We start from the raw sequence: 25,943 nt of genomic DNA, 5'->3' as shown, positions 1-25,943 counted from the left end.
ACATTAATGATCTGACTTGTTCATGTCTATCACTGTCTTTTAACTTAGAGCAGCACGTTTCAGGCCCCACACACTAAATGAGACACACTCTAGATCTTGTTTTCTCTTTGGGACTAAACATGAATCATTTACATGTTGAAGAGGTTCATGTGAGGGACCACAGCTGCATTTTCTGTCCAATCTATCACTGATCTCTCACTCACGAACTAAATCAATTAGACATATCATTAATCAGTCAGCAGTGGATGGATTTTCTAGATTTGACAGCAACTCAGTTCAGGGTGATGATCTTGTTCAGCCAGTCATTGGATAAACAATGATGCAGCATCTTAGATATAGTAGCACCTGTTAAGCTGATAATTTTATCCAACAAGAGGAAAAGTCCTTGGATTAATCAAAACATTTCAAGTCTCAGGTCAAGGACATGCCACATAGCCGAGAGATGTTGGAAGTCAACTAGATTAGAAAGTCAAAGGCTGCACTTTAAAGAACTGATAACATCTCTGAATGAGACAGTGAAAAATTCCAGGGCCACTTACTTTGCTCAGCTGACTGCCGTAAACAAAAATAACTCTAAAGTCCTGTTTGACAATCAGATTGTTTCTCCTCACACCCCTCTCATGCCAGTTTACTTAAGGTCTGACTGTAACAACTTTCTTGCATTCTTTGAGAATAAAATCAGAAATATCACCCCGATCCACTTCCTACCCCCCATCCAACCACCTTCCTCCCAGTGTTTGATGACCTGATACTGGTGGCTCTGCTGGTTACTTTATTTTTTCCCATGTCCTTTCTGGCTGTGAAGCAAACAGAATTAATGTCTGAATGCTGGTGACAAGCCTTACAGATTTACTCTCAGGTGGAGCATCAAAGCTTCTGCTTTAATGTCACGCCTGATACTTAAAACTTTATTGTCATTGTTTTTTGATTTATAATTTTGACCAGACACGGAGACAGAGGTGAAAAAGAAAGGAAGAGAGGGGGGGGGGGGGGGGGGGGGTTCCACAAAAATAAACAATCAATGATGAACAACAGTCTGCTTCTAGACCTGCAGAAAGAGAAAAAATACACACAATGCAACAAGAGCAAGCTATCACTGCGTCAACCTGATGAGGAAATATAAAATCAACATAGTTTTATTGAACAATCACACGATAATAAATCACAGTGCACTAAGTGCCAACCACAGCCTTAAGACATGTGTTGAAAATGCCCAAGTCCATACTTATGAGAGCACCATGTGAGCACCTGTGTGTGTACACACGCTTGTAAATGTAAGGTTTCTCTATAGGAGCGTCCAATAGAGAGTGTGAGGGCCCACAGATCTGCCCCCCAAATATGTGTAGGGGATGGAGGGAGCTCCAAGTCCCAGAGATCCAGGAGCTGTCCCAGAGCGCAGGGACCCCAGGGAGACTGTAACCAGAAAAGCCCCAGCCCCCTCTCGAGAGGCGCAGAGGATTGCCCCGAGGGGCCACAGCCAACAGAGTCCCGGGAGATATCAGCGGCAAGCCCACAGGCCCATCTGCAGCCTCCCACCCCCAAGCCGGCCGAGCCCAGAACCCAGCAACCCCGGACCCAGGGGCGACCAGCCCCGCCGGGGATCCAACAGAGCCCAGGGACTCAGATCCCACCAGGCAGCCACCGGAATCAATCAGGCAGACTCCAAAAATCTTAAACTGCCTGACCCGGGAGCAGCGAACACTCAGACAGACCAAGGCACCACACTCCACACCAAATGTGGCAGGGGAAGGGTAGGCAAAGATGTATAGTAGCACAAAAAGTCAGAGGAGAGGGGAGGAGTCCAAGACCCCACCTGACTTACACAGCCATACACAGACACAGTCACACACTCCCTCCCTCATGCTCACACATACACATACAAACTAAGACTTACAAAAATGAACATTAGACACCCACTCACGCTCCCCATACACACCCTATTCACTTTGGTCCCGTTACTGCTGCACAATGGGTACAACCATCACCAGTTCCCAGAGTTCGCCCCTTTCTGCTGGGGTGATGATGAGCAGGCACCCCTGCCCAATGCTGAGCAAAGCATCCCACCACCCCAGACCCCAACCAGACTACCAGCTCCCCCTCCAAGCCTCCAGCCTGGGAAGCCAAGCGACAACAGAGGTGCGCCAAGACCTCTAGTCTCTCTCCGCCTGCTCCAATATACTGTTGGTGCAAGTTGATGAGGTGTATTCCATGGCTGTGATGAGAGGGCAGTGCAGGCATCGTATGGCCTACGCCAGCTGATGCAACCACACAACCCCACTTCCCCCAACAGCCCTCTGTGCCTCTAAGTGCAGTTTAAAATTGGAAGTGGGAACCGGCTCTCTGGATGAGGCTGAAAGATCCTCTTGCCAAATGCCTTTGAGTGTGCTCACTCCCAAGGCCCTAAGTGTGCATTTGCGTAGAATGTCATTGGTGGAAGTGTTTAAGGTGCGAATAAATTTGGGGGGCAGGCTGCCACAGGAATGCGGAAATGGGATCCATACCCGCACCCCGACTTGCACACCCCCCAAGGTCCTATGTGCATGATTGTGTTATGATATGAAGGAGCAGGAGGAGAAAAAGGCATGGGGAGGAATGGCTGGTTGGCCTAAGCCCTCCAGGGAGCCAGCTCCCCCCACTGACCCCAATAGGCACCTCCGTTCCCAAAATTCCTCCCAGGTCATGGAGACCCCAGCCCATCTCACCAGGGCTCAAAGTAGCAGCACCACAGAGCCCCACAGAGTCCGAGGTCACCAACCCAGCCCCACCCGAGCAGAATATCTACTCCCATCCCTGCATTTGCACAACTTCCAGAATATTTAAGACATGAGACATCCAGGTAAGGTTGGGTCCTCCCCCTCCTGGACATGCCCCTCCCCCCAGACAGAGTTGTTGTTATTCCGGAGGAGCCAAGGTCCACCTGAGGCCCTTGAGCCTGGGTCATGCACTGCCGCTTGTTCCTGCCTTCTTCACGGCAGATTACGAGTCAGGATCTCATCCCCAAGTCCCCGCCCAGATCCCCACACGGGGCCTGCTGCCCCCACACCCCGAGCCCCCAGGCCCCCACCCAGACCTATCCAGGGGCAATGCAGCCGCCAGGCAGCAACACATGGCTGCGGCCGAGACCCCTCAAGGGGCCCCACTCACAACCGCCAGTAGTCCACCACCCAAGGCAACCCAAGCACCTCCAGAGGGGGGCAACAGCCCCCCAGTCCCAGACACCGACAGCGAACCCACCTCCAGGGAATGTCCGGATACTCCAAACTCAGACCCTCCACCCCATCACCCACATCATCCCGCAGGACAATATCAATGACCGGCCTATCATCACCATGTGATGGAACCGATCAAAGGAGCCCAGAGAGATTGACTTGAAATGAAAGCAGAGGCTGTCTCAAGTATAATATGATCTAATAAACTGGTTAATGCAAAGAGTATCTCTGTTTTTCCAATTCATGAGGACAGTTTTCTTAGCGATGCATGTGGCAGTCAGAACACGTAAACCAAAGGTGTCTCAATCTGGACATCGCCCAGGTTTCCCAGTAAACAAAGAGGGGGAAGTTGGGATATGAACTTTCAGACACTTTGACAGGTCTTCACATATTCTTTCCCAAAATTCCTGGACAGGTGGACAGGACCACAGTGTGTGGATGTAATTGTCAGGAATGTTGTTTGTGCAGTGTGTACAGGTGTCAGATGACACAAACCCCATCTTGAACCCCATCCTGTATAGTGTACTCTGTACAGAATTTTTACTGAATTAATTGTAAATTGGAGTGTCTGATCATTTTAAAAGTTTTTAAGCAAGTTTGGGACCAGAAGTTCTGGTCAAAGCTGACTGATAGAGACACCTTTCATTTTTCAATAGGGATTGCTATTCTATCGTCTATTTTGGACAGTGTCTTATAAACTTTAGACAGTAGTTTGCGGGGTTTGAGATTATAGAAGTCTAATACCCTTGGTGGTGTTTACAATTCTACTTTATTAAGCTTAAATTTTTGTTTAACTGCAGATTTAATTGGGTGTTATTCTAAAATGCTATTCTTATCTATCCCAAATTGGGAGACTATTCTATTAAATGGGATGAAGTCCAATCCTTCATATGTGTTCCAGGTATAGGATTCTTTTACTTTTTCAGTCTGGAAGTTTAATCATTTTGTTACTTAGCAAAATATCAGGATTATTCCAGATAGGTGTGTGTCTGCATGGTTTTAGTGAAGACTGTCATTTTTAGATACTCCCACCATGCTGTCAGAGAGGTGCTGATACTAATACTTTTGAAGCCTTCATGTTTTCTTATGCTTGAGCTAATAAATGGTAAGTCTGAAAGCTCTATCGTATTGCAAAGTGTCTGTTCTAAAGCTAACCAGGACAGCACTAGATGTAGAGGTTTATGTTGCAACCATCTTGGTATATATTGCGGCCTGTTTGCTAAGAAATAATGATAAAAGTTGGGTAGATCCAGTCCTCCTCGGTCTTTGGTCTTCTGAAGCGTTTTTAGGCTAATTCGTGGAGTTTTATCCTGCCAAAGGAATTTAGTGATTAAGGAGTCCAGAGATCTTTAACAGTCAGCTGGTGGTTTGTTTGGATCATTGAAAAAAAGTAATTTATTCTGGGTAAGACCATCATTTTAATTGTAGCAACCCTCCCCATGAGTGATATCGGTAAGGATTTCCCTCTTGCAAGATCATCTTCCACTTTCTTTAAAAGTGGGATGTAGTTTAGTTTGGTTAGATCTGCCAACTTGGGAGAGACATTCATTCCCAGGTATGTGATATTCCCTGACTCCAATTGTGTATTAAGCAAATTGACAAAAGAGAACTTGAATGGTAGAACTGTTGATTTTAACTAGTTTATAGAGTAATCTGAAACTGTTGAAAAAGAGTTTATCAGTTCTATTGCTTGAGAGAGAGGACTGAGAATTCTGGAGAAAAAGTAACATCATCTGCATAAAGATTGATTTTATGGTCTATGTTCTTACACTTTATGCCATTAATACCTGTTGTTTGGCTGATTGCTGCTGCTAGTGGTTTGATAAATATAGCAAACTGTGAGGGGGAGAGTGGGCATCCCTGCCTGGTCCCCCGCTGAAGACAGAAGCTAGCTGATATTTGGTCGTTTGTCCTGACACATGCAGTTGGCGAACTGTATAATGTTTGTAGCCAGTTTATGAAGAAGTTCCTAAACCAAATTTATGTAAAGTTGCAAATAAGACCTTCCAGTTAACCCCATCAAAAGCCTTTTCTGCATCTAGAGATAATATACTAGTTTCTATGTTTCTACTGCAAGAGAAATCTATCAAATTAAGTAATCTACGTGAGTTTGTGGATGACTGTCTACCCTTAATGAAACCAGTTTGGTCAGGGTGTTTTATGAAAGGGGTTACCCTCTCTAATCTTTTTGCCAGGGCTTTACAAATTATTTTGAGATCAATATTAATATGGGAAATTGGGCGATAAATGGAAGGAAATGCAGGGTCTTTGCCTGGTTTTAACAAGACTAATATTGGCTGAATTCATGTTTGGCTGTAATCTGCCGCTCTCTCAGATTTCCCTCACCATTCTGAAGAATGTTGGAGCCAGAATGATCCAGAATTCTTTATAGAACTCTGCTGGGAAAACGTCTGTAACTTCTGCTGGTTACTTACAGTCCAGTCGATGTTACTGTTGGGCTGCAGCAGGTCCGTCTGTCCCAATGTAGACATGTTGGGCTGAATGTTCTGAAGACTCGACTTGGTGATCGCTTTCCTGCAAAGAGAAAAAAACATCTTAAACATTTAATTCTGTCAGTTATTGTAAAAAATCTAATTTAACACAAAACAATCAGGTTAAATGTAAGCGGTCCAGTTTGGCTTTAGAGTTTGTTCATAACTAAATGAATCTGCTTCCATGATTAAAACCTGCAGCTTTGTTCTTATTCAAATTTAAAGTTTGAGAGTTTAAGTTTTTTTTATTAAATAATCTGATGTTTTATCTAAAGGTCTTTAGTTTTGATCCTTTTTAGATGATTTTGCACAAAATAAACGAGGAAAATTCAAACGTGTTGATATGGATAAGCTGAGTTTGTGGTATGAAGAAAACACGAGATCATATTTAAAAGACCCACGCTTACGAAATCGTGTTTTTGACATATTCTTGAGACATTTTTCTTATGCTACAGGTCACATCTAAAGAAATTTAAGCTCAAAATTGTATTTCTGAGTATTTCTGCATTCAAACCGCTGTGAATCAGCAGAAGATGGAAAAAAAGCAGCCTAAAACTAACAGGGTGATGTCACAACCCCAGTGGGTGGAGCACAAACTCCGCTCTGCTCCATCGGGTTCTGAAGAGTATTAACATTCAAATGTCAAATGGATAGCTCAGCTAGTCAGACACCTGACTCAGACGCAGAGGACCAGAGTTTATCAGCACTTCTGCAAAGGCTCGTTCCCACCCGCTCTCTTCTCTCTGGTGACCACGTATTATTGGTGGTCCCTCAATCCAGATGCAAGTCGAGGGGAGATCGTGCTTTTGCAGTCCTTGCTGCAACTTTGTGGAACAGTCTACCTTTGACTGTTAGGCTGGCACCTTCCTTTCAGATGTTTAAAGCCACGTCTGAAGGCCCATTATTATGTCCAGGCATTTTCACCACTAGGCTCTGTAATTTTGTCTTGGTTTTAATTGTTGTGTTTTACCTGTTTTTATGCCGTTTTTACTGTTTTTATTTATTTGTAAATGATAAATGACCCACACTTGTATAGCGCCTCTCAGAGTAAGGACTCCAAAGCGCTTTACCGTACAGTGTATCATTCATCCATTCACACACTGATGGTGATGAGCTACGATGTAGCCACAGCTGCCTTGGGGCGCACCGACAGAGGCTAATCTTTTGGTTGTGTTTATTTTTCGATTGCTTTGTACTGTTGTGCTCGGCACCTTGGGCGTCTGCTAAAGGTCGTGGAAGGTGCTCCATAAATGAATAAATGAAATGATTAATAATAATAAAATAATGACAATAAAAATAATAATAAAGTCATGACAATAATATTATAAATAAAAAATATAATAATGAAAAGAATATTAAGTTATTTATAATAATTGTCATAACAAAGAAATGACTATTATATAAATGATTATGAAGATAATCATGAAAAAATATTAATAAATTTTGACGTTAAAACAAATTTACGTTTTGTTCTTTCTTTAATTCAAATTGAAAAAAATCAACTTTCATCCTCTAAGCCTGAACATCCAATCAAAATCTGTTTCTAGATGTGGAACAGTAGGCGGAGCCTGATTGTTTAAAGGGAACATGTAAAGAACCTTCGTGTGTTTTATGGTTATTTTTCAGACGATGACACCCTGCTGATGCTTCATTAGAACCAGAACCACATGTTCTGACCCGTGGACTGAGTGAGACGAGCAGCAGTGGGACTACATACAGCAGGAGAGCACTCAAGCTGGTTTCATAGCCATGGGCCCCCAGGGGGCTGAGGGCCCCATGGCCCCTGTAGAAGGCTGGATGATGGAGGTAGTACACAGAGTGCTTGCGGCCCCTCCCTGGCCATGGGCTCCCGGCTTTGGAGATGGTGGAGATCTTCCTCCTCTTCATCTGACTGGAGGCTTGATGGCAGGAGGAGTTCCTGCGGAGGCAGCGAGGGGCCCGGAGCAGGGGCCGTGACTGAGAGACAACCTGGGGCGGGTTCCTTAGCACCTGCAAGGAGCAGACGGAGGAGGGGATGGAGGCTGGATAGGCAAGGAATCGGGAAGAGTCAGTCTCTTCTTCTGGCAGTTGCTCTGCCTCAGACAGCTGGCTGCTTTCCGATTGGCTGCTGTTGGGGGAGTAATTGTCACTGTCTTCACCTCTGTCGTATAGGAGGCTGCTGGAGCATGAAAATGATCCCTCATTATTAGCCCCGCCTCTAACTTCCACTTGCTGCTCTCCAGTCGATAACCCCGGCCCCAGCGCACCTTCACCCTCCTCCTCCTCAGCCATCCGGATCAGGCTGGCGAGCAGCATGGACGGACCCAGCAGATGGGTGTCGATGGTCTGCAGCTTCCTCACCTTCCTGCGCTGCACAGCAAACCTCGGGTTCAGGGAGGGGGTGGTGGTGCTGGAGCGCCTGCGGACAGGTCTCACCCTGCCGTGATGAGGCGTTGTCGCCAGGTCACCGCCGCCAGCACAGGGAAGCCCTGGATGAATCTGGATGCTAGAGCGGCGCCGCTGGGTCAAAGCAGAGGAAGGAAGACCAGCGCTGGACCTCCGACGAGCCTTGCTGGTAGGGACAGCAACGCTGGGCCTCCGCTGGCGGCGGGTGGGGGCGTCCATCTCCCCCTGCAGCGCTGCTTCCTTCCTCTTAAAGTGACGACAGAAAAACGTTTCCATGTTGGTTTCAGAGGCAAATCCAAACGACCCGGACTGTGGAAGGTTCTTCTGTGCTGTTGGAGCAGAAATCCGTTAGCCTAAAAGGTTCAAAGGTCACAAGCTCAGTTTTACAAGTACGAGTTTTTTTTATATAATTCCATTGAAGAGCGGCTGAAATTTTATTAGAACTTTTGTCAAATTCAGGTTATTTCAGTGACCATTGTAGGTTTTTCTGTCACACACACACACACACACACACACACACACACACACACACACACACACACACACACACACACACACACACACACACACACACACACACTTCCATCAGAACCTCTGAGGAAGTCACCAGAGCTGAGACCAGAACCAGCTGGATACGTGGACCACCAGAACCACTCTCTGGGTTTAAACAGCAGAACTCACACACTGGGTTGGACTGAACCCATTTCTGCTTTCCCACTTCCTGCAGGCGAGAACCCATTTAGGAAACAGAACTTCTGGCTCTCAGAACCATTGGTGGGTTTGTCTCTTGTGACGGAGTGAGGACCGTCTTCTGGTACCGTGACATCTGATTCGTTTAAGCTGCTAGGACCAAGGCAACATGAATTATTGATCGCCAACAGGAAGTGTGGCAGCAGAAGCACTGTGACAACAGGAAGCGGTCATCGACCAGCAACAACAACAGTACTCAGACACCTGCTGCCTTCCAACACCGTGTCAGCTGTCAGATGGATTTAGAACCCAACTCACATGTCTACTTAATTTTCGGCAGGTGACTCAGTCCCGGTTCTGACCCGGATCTGTTCAGGATTTTTTCAAGAAACTTTACAATTCATGAAAAACCAGGAGAACAAGCTGTTCACTTCCTGTTTACGTTCTGCTTTAACACCTTACAGAACACAACCAGACCTCCCAGAACAACCCAGGTGTGCTGGACCCGGTCTCAGGTGGTTCTGGAGCAGAACTAGTTTAGAGGATTACCCAGGCTTTAGGGAGACAACTGTTATAGGTCTTCACTCTGTCATCAGTGGGTTGCTGGTTCAAACCCAGGGTGTCAGGCACTGTGTCCTTGGGCAAGACACACACACACACACATTCAGATTCACACCCACACGCATGCATGCACACACACACAAGCACACACACACACACATTCAGATTCACACCCACATACATGCATGCACACACACTCATGCTCACACACACACACACACACACACACACACACACACACACACACACACACGTAAACTTCTGCTGTCTCCAATATTTTAGAATTTGAATAAACTTTTCTTGAGTTTGTCGTCTGATTTCTAAACCGGCCCAAAAGTCACCCCAAGGCCCGGTTTTGCTCTATTCGCGGTTCTGAGTAGGAAGCCTCTCTACTCAGCAGCAACGCAAGCTGATTTCTGACAAACATTCATCCAGACTCAAAAAATAAAAGTTGGTTCTGTGTGAAACTAACAGATTAAATAAAGGTTTGTGATTGAATTTAAAGCAACAACAACAACGACAACAGAATCTCAGCTGAATACAACCTGAAGCAGCGATGTCGTAGAGATGAAAGGTAAATCCTCACTGAGGCTCTCTCTCTCTCTCTCTCTCTCTCTCTCTCTCTCTCTCTCTCTCTCTCTCTCTCTCTCTCTCTCTCTCTCTCTCTCTCCCTTCCCTTCCCAGATCACTTCAGCACCAGGGCCTCTCTCTCTCTTCCCAGATCACTTCAGCACCAGGGCCTGAGATGAATGGACCCGCTCTGATGAACAGAACCTCCTCATTAACACATCAAGGGCCATCAGCTGCTGCATTATGGATCCAATTACCCAGAGATGGGGACAGGACGCCGTTTTCTGACTCATCTTTGTCTTCTGCTGGACACCTTTGTTCCTACCAGACTCCGAACCCACTCAGCTCAGCCTGGTCCAGAACTTGTCTGATTATGTTGTCTATCTGAGCATCGCCATGGAGACCATCCTCTCAAACTGAAACCATCAAGGTTTCCAGGACAATCCCAGACCTGTTTCAGGTTCCAACCCCCAAACTGCTAGAGATCTGAAACCAGCAGGAAGTCCATCTGCTTGGACCTGCTCAGCCCACTGGAACCTGGTCCTCCTGAAGATGGTTCCTGTTCTGACTGTTCCATTGCCATTATCCTCTCGGTTGTGGTCTTCTTGTTTGTGTTGTCAGCTTTCTGCTTCTTCTGAACATGGGACCAACCGCCTGCTCTGGTTAAAGGATCCTTCCCTGGTTCCTTCTTCTGGTCCAGAAGGAGCTTCCTGGACCACATGAGTCAGGTTGTGGATTTGACTGCCCGTCCTTTAAATTAGAGACTGATCTGAAACCTGGAAGAAGCTTAAAAGATCAGCTGCTCCTGGTCCAATTGGACCTAATTGTGTTGCCTGAGAAGATTATCGTCACCATCTGAGCTCGTTCTGCAGTTCCAAACATCAGAGGATCACCTGGGTCAGAACCACTTGGGTTGGATGATTTAGGATCAAAGTCATGAAAACAGATAAAATCCTCATCTTCACCTGGTTCCAGGTCTAGGTCTTCAGGTCTAGGGTCAACTCCCAGGAGGATTTTGGCTTGCTCCTCTCATGGAGGAGAAGTTGTTCTCAACTCAGTCCAAGGTCCTCACCCCATCTCCATGGTTGATCCCTGCATGGAGTGTTCTATGGTGAGTGAGTACTGGGCACAGAGGGACAGCTCTCAGGTCCAGATAAATGCTATGAGAGAAAACGGGGTGTGGAACATCTGGGGCACATCTGGAGATCAAAACTAATCCTGACATATTCTTGCATCCAGTTCTGGGCATGAAACTGATCCCCGAACGTATCAGCTGAGTTGACCGCTGATGTCATGTTCCAGTGCTGCCACCTGGTGGTAAAGCCAGGTGGGTTATCCTCCTCCTGGGCCAGAATATTTATAGGAACAGGCCAGTGAGTGACAAAGATAGCTCAGGAAGCGGCTCTGTCTAATCCCTGGACACACACACACACACACACACACACTGTAATGGGGTCAGAGGTGGTTCTGATCTCAAACCTAGTAACCTGGGTCAGACTGGGTTCCACATCAGAGCTGTTACAGATCTAGCTCAGACCAGATTGAGGTGAAACCTTTACACACGTCTCCATGGTAACCATCTCTAGACTACAGGTCCGGTTTTAACTGGTTTGGTATCAACTCTGGATCATCCCTCGAGTTGGGAGCCTTTTCTGGCTGAATGATTCAGAAGTCAGTTAGAAAATGTTCCTGAGAAAATGTTCTGGTGCCAGAGAAAGATGAGGTCAAACTCAGGAGTTCTAGACTGGGTCAGAACCTCTGCCCTCCTGAGCCTTGGATGAGACTGGACCTTCTCATGAAGTCCCTCTGATAGGAGGACAGCCACCTGCCTACTGGATTCAAAAGACATCCAGGCTTTCCCCAGCTCTGGCCCAACCTCCACCTGTGATGTCCTCACAGTTGTTTTCCATCAGGCGTCAAGGTGAGGCACCTGCAGTAAGGGGGTGTGGTTTCTTACTGTGGTGAAACTGACCCAGACTCTGGTTCAGATGCCATGAATGTGTCCCCCCCCCCCCTCCCATGTGCACTAGAACACATGTCAACGCTAAACTCTGGGGGTATCTGACCATGAATTAGCCCATCATGTGGATGATATTGTGGTTTATTTAGCGTATGCTGCAGACTCTCGGCCTAAACTTCATAAGTTATGAAGATACTGGGCTATGAGAACAACCTCCACCTGTGGCTGTTGGGCCTCATGCCACCCTCACGGAGTCAGTTTTGGTCAACCCCGGACTTTGGTTGAAACAACTGATAGTATTTTAAATGTTAGCAAACCTTCAGCTTTGGAATAGGCATGCTTCTTTCTTCCTGGACAAGGTTAAATTGGCTAAGACCGGGTGTTTGTTTCCTCTTCACGGACCTCAGGTTTTGATTCCTGCTGTTGATTCTCTTTTCAACCCCATTTCTCTAGCTGACTTGCACAAAGTGGTACAGGACATGAGACCATCTGGTTCTCCAGAAGATATTCTACCACCTCGGCTTCTAAAGGAAGTCCTTTATTTGCTGGGACTGCCAATTTTAAATAACCTGAATACTAGCCTGTTGAGCCTAGCTCATTCAAACATATGGTTGTGAATGCCCTCCTAGAGAAATCTGGCCATGACTCTTCAGCATTAGCTAATTATAGACCTCTCTCTAAATTGCCCTTCTTTTCACAGATTCTGGAGAAAATTGCACGTGAGCAGCTAATGACTGTTATCGATAGGTGGGGCATTGTGGACGAGTTTCAATCTGGGTTCAGGACCCATCACAGTACGGAAACTGCTTTGTTGATGGTTTTGAATATTTTCCGAGCTACAGATGAAGGCGATGCTGTGCTGCATCTGCTTTTAGATTTATCTGCAGCACTCAATAGAGTCGATCATGACATTCTGATAGACTGACTTGAGAACTGGGTGGGTATTAAGGGAGCAGCCCTTTAATGGGTGAGATCTCATCTTTCTGGGAGGAGTTTCTCAGTAAGTTTTGAAGGGTTAGCATCTGTACGAACATTACAGATGTTACTGACATTCCTGATGTTGACGTTCCTGATGTTACTGACATTACAGATGTTACTGATGTTCCTGATTATCCTGATGTTACTGACATTACAGATATTACTGACATTCCTGAACATGTTCCTGATGTTACTGACATTCCTGATGTTGACATTCCTGATGTTACTGACATTACAGATGTTACTGACGTTCCTGATATTGATGATCCTGATGTTACTGACATTACAAATGTTGACGTTCCTGATGTTCCTTATGTTACCGACTTTACGGATGTTACCGGCGTTCCTGATGATGTTCCTGATGTTACTGACATTACAGATGTTACTGACGTTTCTGATGTTACTGACATTACAGATGTTACTGACATTCCTGATGTTGACGTTCCTGATGTCACTGACATTAGAGATGTTACTGACGTTCCTGATGATGTTCCTGATGTTACTGACGTTACTGACGTTCCTGATGTTACTGACATTACAAATGTTACTGAAGTTCCTGATTATGTTCCTTATATTACTGACTTTACAGATGTTACTGACGTTCCTGATGTTACTGACATAACAGATGTTATTGACATTACAGATGGTACTGACATTCCTGATAATGACGTTCCTGATGTTACTGACATTAGATGTTACTGATGTTCCTGACATCGACTTTCCTGATGTCACTGACATAAAGATGTTACTGACGTTCCTGATGATGTTCCTGATGTTACTGACATTACAGACGTTACTGACGTTCCTGATGTTACTGACATTACAAACGTTACTGCCGTTCCTGATGTTGACGTTCCTGATGTTACTGACATTACAGATGTAACTGACGTTCCTGATGTTGATGTTCCTGATGTTACTGACATTACAGATGTTACTGATGTTCCTGATGATGTTACGGACTTTACAAATGTTACTGACGTTCCTGATGATGTTCCTGATGTCACTGACATTACAGATGTTACTGACGTTCCTGACGTTCCTGATGTTCCTTATGTTACCGACTTTACGGATGTTACTGACGTTCCTGATGTTCCTGATGTTACTGACATTACAGATGTTACTGACGTTCCTGATGTTGACATTCCTGATGATGTTCCTGATGTTACTGACATTACAGATGTTACTGACGTTCCTGATGTTGACTTTCCTGATGTCACTGACATTAGAGATGTTACTGACGTTCCTGATGATGTTCCTGATGTTACTGACATTACAGATGTTACTGACATTACAGATGTTACTGGCGTTCCTGATGTTGATGTTCCTGATGTTACTGACATTACAGATGTTACTGATGTTCCTGTTGACATTCCTGATGTCACTGACATTACAGATGTTACTGATGTTCCTGATGATGTTACTGACTTTACGAATGTTACTGACGTTCCTGATGATGTTCCTGGCGTTCCTGATGTCACTGACATTACAGATGTTACTGACGTTCCTGATGTTGACTTTCCTGATGTCAATGACATTACAGATGTTACTGACGTTCCTGATGTTCCTTATGTTACCGACTTTACGGATGTTTCTGATGTTCCTGTTGTTACTGACATTACAGATGTTACTGGCGTTCCTGATGTTGATGTTCCTGATGTTACTGACATTACAGATGTTACTGATGTTCCTGTTGTTGACATTCCTGATGTCACTGACATTACAGATGTTACTGACGTTCCTGATGTTACTGACATTACAGATGTTACTGATGTTCCTGTTGTTGATGTTCCTGATGTCACTGACATTACAGATGTTACTGACGTTCCTGATGTTGACATTCCTGATGATCCTGATGTTACTAACATTACAGATGTTACTGACGTTCCTGATGTTGATGTTCCTGATGATCCTGATGTTACTGACATTACAGATGTTACTGACGTTCCTGATGTCACTGACATTACAGATGTTACTGACGTTCCTGATGTTACTGATGTTCCTGTTGTTGACGTTCCTGATGTCACTGACATTACAGATGTTACTGACGTTCCTGATGTTACTGACATTACAGATGTTACTGACGTTCCTGATGTTGATGTTCCTGATGTTACTGACATTACAGGTGTTACTGACGTTCCTGATGTTGACTTTCCTGATGTCACTGACATTAGAGATGTTACTGACGTTCCTGATGATGTTCCTGATGTTACTGACATTACAGATGTTAATGACATTACAGATATTTCTGATGTTCCTGTTGTTACTGACATTACAGATGTTACTGACGTTCCTGATGTTGATGTTCCTGATGTTACTGACATTACAGATGTTACTGATGTTCCTGTTGTTGACGTTCCTGATGTCACTGACATTACAAATGTTACTGACGTTCCTGATGTTACCGACATTACAGATGTTACTGACGTTCCTGATGTTGACGTTCCTGATGATCCTGATGTTACTAACATTACAGATGTTACTGACGTTCTTGATGTTGATGTTCCTGATGTTACTGACATTACAGATGTTACTGACATTCCTGATGTTGATGTTCCTGATGTTACTGACATTAGATGTTACTGATGTTCCTGACATCGACTTTCCTGATGTCACTGACATTACAGATGTTACTGACGTTCCTGATGATGTTCCTGTTGTTACTGACATTACAGATGTTACTGACGTTCCTGACATTACAGACGTTACTGACGTTCCTGATGTTACTGACATTACAGACGTTACTGACGTTCCTGATGTTACTGACATTACAGATGTTACTGATGTTCCTGATGATGTTACTGACTTTACAAATGTTACTGATGTTCCGGATGATGTTCCTGATGTCACTGACATTACAGATGTTACTGATGTTCCTGACATTACAGATGTTACTGATGTTCCTGATGATGTTACTGACTTTACAAATGTTACTGATGTTCCGGATGATGTTCCTGATGTTCCTGATGTCACTGACATTACAGATGTTACTGACGTTCCTGATGTTCCTTATGCTACCAACTTTATGGATGTTACTGACATTCCTGATGTTACTGACATTACAGATGTTACTGATGTTCCTGATGATGTTACTGACATTACAGATGTTACTGATGTTCCTGATGTTGACTTTCCTGATGTCACTGACATTAGAGATGTTACTGACGTTCCTGATGATGTTCCTGTTGTTACTGACATTACAGATGTTACTGACATTACAGATGTTTCTGATGTTCCTGTTGTTACTGACATTACAGATGTTACTGACGTTCCTGATGTTGATATTCCTGATGATGTTCCTGATGTTACTGACATTACAGATGTTACTGATGTTCCTGTTGTTGACGTTCCTGATGTCACTGACATTACAGATGTTACTGACGTTCCTGATGTTACTGATGTTCCTGTTGTTGACGTTCCTGATGTCACTGACATTACAGATGTTACTGACGTTCCTGATGTTACTGACATTACAGGTGTTACTGACGTTCCTGATGATGTTCCTGATGTTACTGACATTACAGATGTTAATGACATTACAGATGTTTCTGATGTTCCTGTTGTTACTGACATTACAGATGTTACTGACGTTCCTGATGTTGATGTTCCTGATGTTACTGACATTACAGATGTTACTGACGTTCCTGATGTTACTGACAATACAGGTGTTACTGACGTTCCTGATGATGTTCCTGATGTTACTGACATTACAGATGTTAATGACATTACAGATGTTTCTGATGTTCCTGTTGTTACTGACATTACAGATGTTACTGACGTTCCTGATGTTGATGTTCCTGATGTTACTGACATTACAGATGTTACTGACGTTCCTGATGTTACTGACATTACAGATGTTACCGACGTTCCTGATGTTGACGTTCCTGATTATCCTGATGTTACTAACATTACAGATGTTACTGACGTTCCTGATGTTGACGTTCCTGATTATCCTGATGTTACTAACATTACAGATGTTACTGACGTTCCTGATGTTGATGTTCCTGATGTTACTGACATTACAGATGTTACTGACATTACAGATGTTACTGACATTCCTGATGTTGATGTTCCTGATGTTACTGACATTAGATGTTACTGATGTTCCTGACATCGACTTTCCTGATGTCACTGACATTACAGATGTTACTGACGTTCCTGATGATGTTCCTGTTGTTACTGACATTACAGATGTTACTGACATTACAGATGTTACTGACGTTCCTGATGTTACTGACATTACAGACGTTCCTGATGTTACCGACATTACAGACGTTACTGACGTTCCTGATGTTACTGACATTACAGATGTTACTGACGTTCCTGACATTACAGATGTTACTGATGTTCCTGATGATGTTACTGACTTTACAAATGTTACTGATGTTCCTGATGATGTTCCTGATGTCACTGACATTACAGATGTTACTGACGTTCCTGATGTTCCTTATGCTACCGACTTTATGGATGTTACTGACATTCCTGATGTTACTGACATTACAGATGTTACTGATGTTCCTGATGTTGACATTCCTGATGATGTTACTGACATTACAGATGTTTTTGATGTTCCTGATGTTGACTTTCCTGATGTCACTGACATTAGAGATGTTACTGACGTTCCTGATGATGTTCCTGATGTTACTGACATTACAGATGTTACTGACATTACAGATGTTTCTGATGTTCCTGTTGTTACTGACATTACAGATGTTACTGACGTTCCTGATGTTGATGTTCCTGATGATGTTCCTGATGTTACTGACATTACAGATGTTACTGATGTTCTTGTTGTTGACGTTCCTGTTGTTACTGACATTACAGATGTTACTGACGTTCCTGATGTTGATGTTCCTGATGATGTTCCTGATGTTACTGACATTACAGATGTTACTGATGTTCTTGTTGTTGACGTTCCTGATGTCACTGACATTACAGATGTTACTGACGTTCCTGATGTTACTGATGTTCCTGTTGTTGACGTTCCTGATGTCACTGACATTACAGATGTTACTGACGTTCCTGATGTTACTGACATTACAGATGTTACTGATGTTCCTGTTGTTGACGTTCCTGATGTCACTGACATTACAGATGTTACTGACGTTCCTGATGTTGACGATCCTGATGATCCTGATGTTACTGACATTACAGATGTTACTGACGTTCCTGATGATGCTCCTGATGTTACTGACATTACAGATGTTACTTACGTTCCTGATGATGTTCTTGATGTTACTGACATTACAGATGTTACTGACGTTCCTGATGTTGACGTTCCTGATGTTACTGACATTCCCAATGTTACTGGCGTTCCAGGCATCATTGACATTCCCATTGTTACGGGCACTCCTGATGCTGCTGACTGAATGTTTGTGTTCCTTATTTCAGTCTTAAAAATACTTATTTTTTCTTTTTTTGTTAACCTCAAATCAACCCAATAAATCCCGACATTCCCAAAACAGCAAACTGTCTTTCAGTCAAGAGTCAAGAGTCAAGAGTCATTTATTGTCATATTCTCCACATGTGCGGGACATACAGAGAAATGAAATTCAGTTTCAGCACACACAATTCAAAGATCAGACATACGTGGGTAAGACACATAACAAGAATTGGTGACTGCGGTCATTCGCAACATGAGTCGCGCTACCTTAATAGTTAGATGAAAAGGGTGTTACATGAGGAAAGTTCAGGGAGGGGAAAAAAAGGCATTAACAGGGTTACACCAGCAGGGTGTAGCACTCCAATGCAAAAAAACACCCGACATGGAAGCACAGACAGCACGTGTACAACATCAGAGTCCAATGGGGAGGTGGGGGTGGGCGGGATCCTGAAGCCTCCAATGGGAGCTGCCACTGCGGCGCATCGACCAGCTGCAGAACAACAGGTGGGAGGGAGAGATAAGGAACAGAGAGCACATTGAGGTCCCTGCAGATATAGCCTGAAGGGAGAGGGTGAAGGTCGGGACACAGCATCTGTCGGCATTCCTCCTTTTGTGGGGGTGTGTTGAGGCAGCCTTCAGAGGCTGCTATGGCGTCAGATAAGGATAAACATAACTTTGTTTAGGGTAGACAGAGATAATCTTCCCCTCCGTCTTGTAGTCTCTAAGTGGTCATTCATGTCCACCAGTGAAGCCAATTTTACATTCCACATCCCCGCATCATCCGGCGACCCTCTCCGAGATCAAATCCATCTTGCGCACTAACACAGGCAACGCCGCAAGGACATTGTCCAGCTTACGGTTCACCTCGAGTAACGTCCCAGTCTGTGAGGTCACCGCACGAGCGGCACATTCCGTGGGTACGGGTCGCACTCCAATCGCTCCCGTCTTCCCAAATTTCCAGAAAACCAGATATCCTCCCACTCCAATCAGAAGAAATCCAGTGATCATCAGGCCGAATATCCACAAATCTTCCACGTCCTCGATGGACAGCTGAGAGAGGCACACGATTCGCCAGACCTCCCAAGAATCGAGTGCATATCCCGATGCGAATGTCCCCTCGGGACAGGTGGGAGCCCCCTTCTCCGTTCTCATCGTAGAGAAAATTTTGTCAATCACGTTGAATGACCAATTAATTAAGTCCATATTTCCAAAAAGAGAGTAGTGGTTTCAGGAGAAATGCAGAGAAGTGCTCTGTAGGCAGACAGGACAAGAGCCTTGGGGAAGCCGATAAGGGAGCTGAGAAAAAAGCGTCTGTACTCTCTGAAGGCTGAAGTATTAAGTCGAGCTAAAGATTCCCTAAACATGAATCTTCAGGCTGATGACTCAACTCATAACTCCAGAATCCATCTGAGGGTTTGAAAGGAAAACCATAAATTCCTCTGTCCGATTTAATCCAGAGTCCCAGATAAACACAAACAGGAATTATGGAGAGCATTACAATCAAATTACAGGTAGATAGGATTCATACTATAACTCTTTCAAATAATGAAAATCTTCAAACTATTGAATCACATGAGCATAAACGATGACTTAAACTACAAAACTTGTGTTTATCTCATTCTGGAATGAAAATAAGACGTTCCATGAAAAAGTTGATATATTAAAATAATAAAAGATAGTAGATAATAATAAATGACCCGGACTTGTAAAGCGCCTTTCAGAGTCAGAAGACTCCAAAGCGCCCTCCGACCTCCACCAGCAGGCGAGGTGGGTTAAGTGTCTTGCCCAAGGACACAGCAGCAGCATTCTCTGTCTGGAGCCGGGATCGAACCAGTAACCTTCTGATTACTGGACAACCTGCTCTACCTCCTGAGCTGCTGCTGCCTCTGATTTATTAAGAATTTATAAAAGGTAAGAAGAAAAACTAGAAACTGAAGCTCAGGATAAAAATTTTAAGTTAACTAATTTATTTATCAAAAATGTCCTGTCAAAAAATTCAGTTTGTCTCAATAAATTAAATATTTTAAATGAGTTTGATGCAACAACACATAAAACAAATTCCAACATAAATCAGAACAGCTATGGCAACTAGATTATTTTTAGTTGGTGTGCAGTAGCGGCTGGTCAAAAGACTTGTTGGTGTGAAAAGATTTCCTTTTGTAAATGATAAATGACCCAAACTTCAGTCATTAGTCCATTCACACCACGAGTTATGTACTAACATTTTCTAAGCAATATTTGTCAGTTGGCTGACGTGCTGCATGGAGCGTGCCTCCAAAGTCGCTCTTACGTAGTTTAACAAGCAATGAGGCCCCCATGTGAGCCTTTGTTGTTTTCTGAATTTTATAAGCTGACACATCGATTGATTATAAACTGGGCTGCAGGTGGTTGATGCTACAGAGTGGTACATCTGACCCGTCAGCATGTAGCTGATGGTACAGCCTCAGCAGAGGGTGGGGAACCCTTCACCTATTGGTTCAGAAAGATGTCATTCAAAAGTTTGAAGCTAACCTGTGGATGCTAACAGGGATTATGAGAGATGCATATGATGGGAATTTGTTTTCTGCAGTCTAAGTTGGAGTGTGAAAGTAAGACTTCATTGGACTTCTGGATGTAAAAAGACTTTCTTGTTAGAGATGCCATTTTATTCTGTCAAGGATATGAGGCTTCCAACGAACAACCTCTCTGGATGGTTAATCTCCTAACCCTAACCCGTTTAACGTTCCTAGTTCGTCGTAGATCCTCCGTCTAAACCACAGCTCCTTCATGCTGCTGTTCATTAAAGGGACTTTACGGAGATTTGAATTTTGATGCTCGCGACTGCCCCCTCAGGCCAAAAGCGTAACGGCAGCTTCAATAGTAGGCTTGTGCACGAGGCGCGCATGCAGTACGTGCACACTCCTTAACGAAAATAACAGCTGAGACAGTCCCTTGTGTGTGTGTGTGTGTGTGTGTGTGTGTGTGTGTGTGTGTGTGTGTGTGTGTGTGTGTGTGTGTGTGTGTGTGTGTCTGTGTCTGTGTCTGTGTGTGTGTGTGTGTGTGTGTGTGTGTGTGTGTGTGTGTGTGTGTGTGTGTGTGTGTGTGTGTGTGTGTGTGGCCCAGAGGACAGAGGACAGGAGAACGCGCAGCTAATTAATTAAATAATTTGGTTCTGTACCTTTCTCTTCAGCACAGCCGACAAAGGTTTATGATGGGTCAGTCCTCCTGCATGCTCAGATCATTCCCTTCCCTTGCTTGAAAATTGTTCCAAAATGAAAGTTGAACCCACATCTTTTTTTATCTGTGAATTCAATGCCGTTCAGCAAGTCTCAAATAAAAATTTGGGCATCTTGCTGTAAAGAAATATACCATTAATGTAAAAAAGAAACTCTAAATTAACTATGTTCACATCCAGAATCAAACCCAGGCCTTCTGCACGAGAGTCCGACGTCTTACTAGGTGAACTAAAGCACCAGTGACATATTTTGTATCTGTAACATTTATATTCTTGATGACAGCTGAAACAACGTTCAAAGAACGGTTCGGAGCGAAAATGTCTATTTTGTTGCTAATTTGCAGGAAATATCTAGAAGAAAGTTCTACAGAAAGTAGCTAAGGGTCCTCAGAAATGTAGCTAGCTTTGTCACTAGGTGTTAGGAACAGCGACAAAGTGGCACTGCCCCTCTCTCTGCTGCTAAAGCTACGGATAGTAAATGCTACGGGCCATGAAGCAGCCTGCTCGACCCGAGCATCTCTCTTTTTCTGTGATTTTACAGAAAAACAGGCAATCACAGTAAAAATGCCAGGGCTCATTCTAGAGGACCAGGGCATTGCAGGAGAATGTATGAAGAAGACATTTATTATTTCTACACATGTTTGGCTGTCAAACTTCCATAATGCCCCTTTAAATAAAAGCTGAGTACACCGGTGGTTATTTTCAATGCCTAAATATTTTCGGGGGGTTTGTGATGAATGAATTTCACAGACTACAATGAAATTTAAAAAATGTAAACACTAGTATTATGACCAGTATTGACCAACATTTTGTGACGAATAAGAGACAACAACAAAAATCCAATCAGAAGACGGGAAAGACGGAATACCGGGAAAAATAACCAATCAGCAAATGGAACAGGCAGAACTAGACGAGAACGAAACCAATCGCAGTCTGGAGCCGGCCGCGGTTTCAACAATCTAAAGCTAACCAGACATGTCTGTCAGCGCGCCCCAGGGCAGTTGTGGCCAGTGGCGTGTCCAGATCTTTTAAAATGGGGTGGCCCAGGTGAGACATAACTTTGTGCATGGGTGGCACCAATGGTTATGCTTTTTTTGTTTTACCCCCAAGCCTTTTGTGGACAATGAAAAGCCTATTTAAAGGTAAATTAGTGTGGCGTCACCTGGGGTGGCCAATCAGATTCCAAGGGTGGCATGTGCCACCCCAGGCCACTCCCTGGACACGCCCCTGGTTGTGGCTACACCGTAGCCCATCACCACCAGCGTGTGAATGTGTTGTGAAGCGCCTTGGGGGGTTGTAGAACCCTAAGAAAGTGCTATACAAATACAGGCCATTTACTGATGTTTATGCCATTAAAAGTTATGTCTAAGGAGAAATGCTCGCGGCTGGGAGTGAAAGCGGTTCATGAAATGTATTTGCTTGGTGAGCACACATCCGAGTTTCCCTTAGTTATAAAAGTGCTATGATGTTGTTAGCAGCTAGCGGGGGCGCCGAACCCAGCTTGTGTTGTTTTTATTTTGGTGGCACTGCTACAGCCAGTGTGACCAACGTTCGGTGTTTTGGTGAGGAGAAACGTTCAGGTGTCTAATAAATACACCTGAAAACCGTTCTTACATTTAGTTTAATTTTGCATTTTAATGTTTGATGGTATGATGTCATTTCCCATCATGTTTACGAATATCACACACATTTAACATTGAGAGGCAGTCGGTGTTCATTTAGGTATTTTCCAATAATTATTGTTAAAGAAATAATTATAATTAGAGTTTTATTGATCCAAAGAGTGGAATATGAGTTTATCTTTAGTTTCACGTAGCTGCAGTGAAGACTTTCTGGACACATGTGCGCGCGCGCACACACACACACACACAGATTTTAAAGCAGCTTTGTGTTTTAGTGACTACAGTCAGACTTAAGTGAAAACTAATCCGATGACTAAATTGTGACTAAAATTAGAAAGAATTTAGTCCCAAGACTAAATTAAAGTTGGTGTAAAAACAACAGGAGTTGCCTTGCTTACTTAGCAACACCTTGATCCAGCTAGTACAACCCATACTCCAATGGTAGTTGAGTACTTTTACTTTAAAACTGTAATACTTATACATAAGTCGAAAAATGATTGCATATACTATCACTTTTACTTAAGTAAAGCTTTTACCCCTATATCTGTACTTATACTCAAGTAAAAAAAATCAAGTATCCTTCCACCGCTGGCTCTGGATGGGCTGAAGGTCACACTGACTTTGGGAGGTTTGTATCACCTCAACCGAGAAGTTCTGAAGAAGCTCCAGAACCACCAGAAGTCCAAAATACTCCGGCTGGCAGCAGAAACCGGTTCTAATCTGGTTCTGATAGTTTTGAGAAAAAGAACATCTGAAGTCAGAGGAAGAAAACATCTGCAGAGTTTGGTTCAACTAAAAAGTCCAAAGCCCTGAAACCCAGGTTCTGGACCGGTACAGGAGGCAGAACCTGACGCAGCCCATCTCACCAGAACCGGCAGCATCTGACCCGTAAGAACCCGGTTCTGCTGGAGCTCAGCACCTGACCCAGCCAGGTGCTACAGGTGTGGATTCTGGGCTTCACACCTGATCACAACTCGCCCACATGATGTTCTTGTTAAAGTCACATCTGGAGCTTTCATCACCCTAAACTCAGCTGGGCGCGTGCGTGTGGAACACCAACCTCCTGAAGATCCGGAGTCTGAAGGTCTTGCTGTCGTGTTGGTAGCTGGGGTCCTGGTCCTGGGTCGGAGAGGGCAGCTCGGGGTTGGAGGCTGATGAGGAGGTGGAGGTGAGGAGCTCCTCTCCTCTAGCAGGAGCGGGCTGCTGCTCCTCCTGCTGATCCATGATGGGCTCTCACAGGTTCTCACAGGTCCAGGGTCGGCTGGATCCGCTCATTCTGACCCCCACCCCCTCCTCCCTCAGACAGGAAGTGGATCCGATCTTCCGCGTGCCTCCTCTCGGCTCCACTCCACACCAGGAAGCCCAAACGCTTGTGAGAGGAGGTGAGGAGGAGCTCACTTCCTTCCTGGTTCCGAAGCTGCCGGACCGACAGAGCCCAGGCCGAGGAAGTTTTCAACAGGCTGTTAAAGGCGGTGCTGCTCCTCTCCGCGGCTCGGTTCTGTTCGACCCGCTGTCTGCGACTCTTCTTCTGACTTTTATCTCAGCTCCGTGACTCTCCCTCTCCTTTTTGCTTTACCACGCCCACAGCCCAGCTCCCTGGCCTCTGATTGGCTGTGGACAGAGGAGGTGATCTCTACCGCCACCTGTCGGCCCGCAAGCAGATTCCAGCCTCAGGTCTCCTCTGGGACCACCACACACGCGCGCGCGCGCGCACGCACACACATACTCTTTTGTCCGAAGCCACTTACAGTAAGTAAGTAAAGTTTATTTATATAGCGCCTTTCACAGATATAAATCACAAAGCACTGTACAACATGAGTAAAAATCAGGGCAAATACCTCAAACCAATAAAAACATCATAAAAACAATAGCAGTGACAACAATAGTAACCAAAATCAGGAGTAAAAACAAAGTCAAGGTGTGAACAAGAACAAAGCCATCTTACAGGTGGAGCAGCAGGTTGCCCTTGAGGCTAACTACACTAACCAGTCAGTCCTAGGTAGTGAGGCAGCATGATGAATCCTAGAGGGAAGTGGACATGGAGTGGACAGTAGAGTTTAGAAGATGCTCTGTGAAGAGCTGGGTCTTCAGGAGTTAGACTTGGGTCCATGTTTAGTAGTGCTTGGTAGATCATTCCACATCTGTGGAACGACTCACGAAGAGTCTGGATTGTCCTGAGCGTTGCGTAGGCACTGCTAGCTGACGATCCTTTGATGACCGGAGCGGCCGATCCGTGATGTAAGCCTTTACAAGAGGATGCAGGTGGATGGGAGCTGTACTATCCAGGACTTTGTATGCTAGTGCTAGCTATTTGAATTTGATGCCTGCAGCTAGTGGTAGCCAATGGAGTTCAGTGAGCAGAGGGGTGACGTGCTTTTTTAGGCAGATTGAAGACCAGACTCGCCATGACTTCATTCATTTTAGTGACTCCCCTAACCCTAACCATAACCATAACCAATGCTGTTCTACTCCTAACCCTAACCTAAACCCAATTTAATTCACACCAGACCTCTAAAACCAAGTTTAAGGGTATTTTGTCAGTGTGTGGACCAGCTAGATGTCCCCACAATGTGGAAATGTCCACACACTACAGGTTAAAGTAAAAAAAAATAGTCCACTTAGACATATAAGTACACACACACACATTAACCTCATTGCCTGCCCCTGTAACTCTGTATAATAAAGTTCTGTTTGATCTTCTGTAATCAGATTACACGAGGCAGAAACAGAGGTGTGTGTGTGTGTCAGGAGCAGGATGATGTGATTACTCCACATCAAACATGTTTGATGTTCAGCTTTGATCAGACCACACCAGCACTGGTTCTGTTCAGCCGGTCTCTGTGTGGTTCTGTCTGACCCAAGTGGGTTGATTTTTATTCATA

General features: G+C 44.4%; 1 protein-coding gene across 3 annotated transcripts in view; it reads right to left on the bottom strand.

The window, feature by feature from the left end:
* dgkzb (diacylglycerol kinase, zeta b) overlaps positions 1–24,500 on the bottom strand; it is a 63,874-nt gene extending 39,374 nt beyond the window's left edge. The window contains exons 1-2 of one of the 3 annotated variants that reach the window (XM_015965075.3): positions 24,122–24,500; positions 5,645–5,744 (exon numbers count right to left, since the gene is read on the bottom strand). In XM_015965075.3, coding sequence (XP_015820561.3) covers positions 5,645–5,744; positions 24,122–24,285 — 264 coding nt within the window. In that variant the 5' untranslated portion in view covers positions 24,286–24,500. Of the gene's footprint in view, positions 1–5,644; positions 5,745–7,418; positions 8,457–24,121 lie in introns of those variants that run through there. The other 2 variants (XM_054733323.2, XM_015965073.3) reach the window with 2 other exon arrangements.
* Between the last annotated feature and the right edge of the window lie 1,443 nt (positions 24,501–25,943).

This window comes from Nothobranchius furzeri, chromosome 4, assembly GCF_043380555.1.
Source record: "Nothobranchius furzeri strain GRZ-AD chromosome 4, NfurGRZ-RIMD1, whole genome shotgun sequence".
Taxonomy (NCBI): domain Eukaryota; kingdom Metazoa; phylum Chordata; class Actinopteri; order Cyprinodontiformes; family Nothobranchiidae; genus Nothobranchius; species Nothobranchius furzeri.
This window is presented reverse-complemented; position numbering and strand designations above follow the sequence as displayed.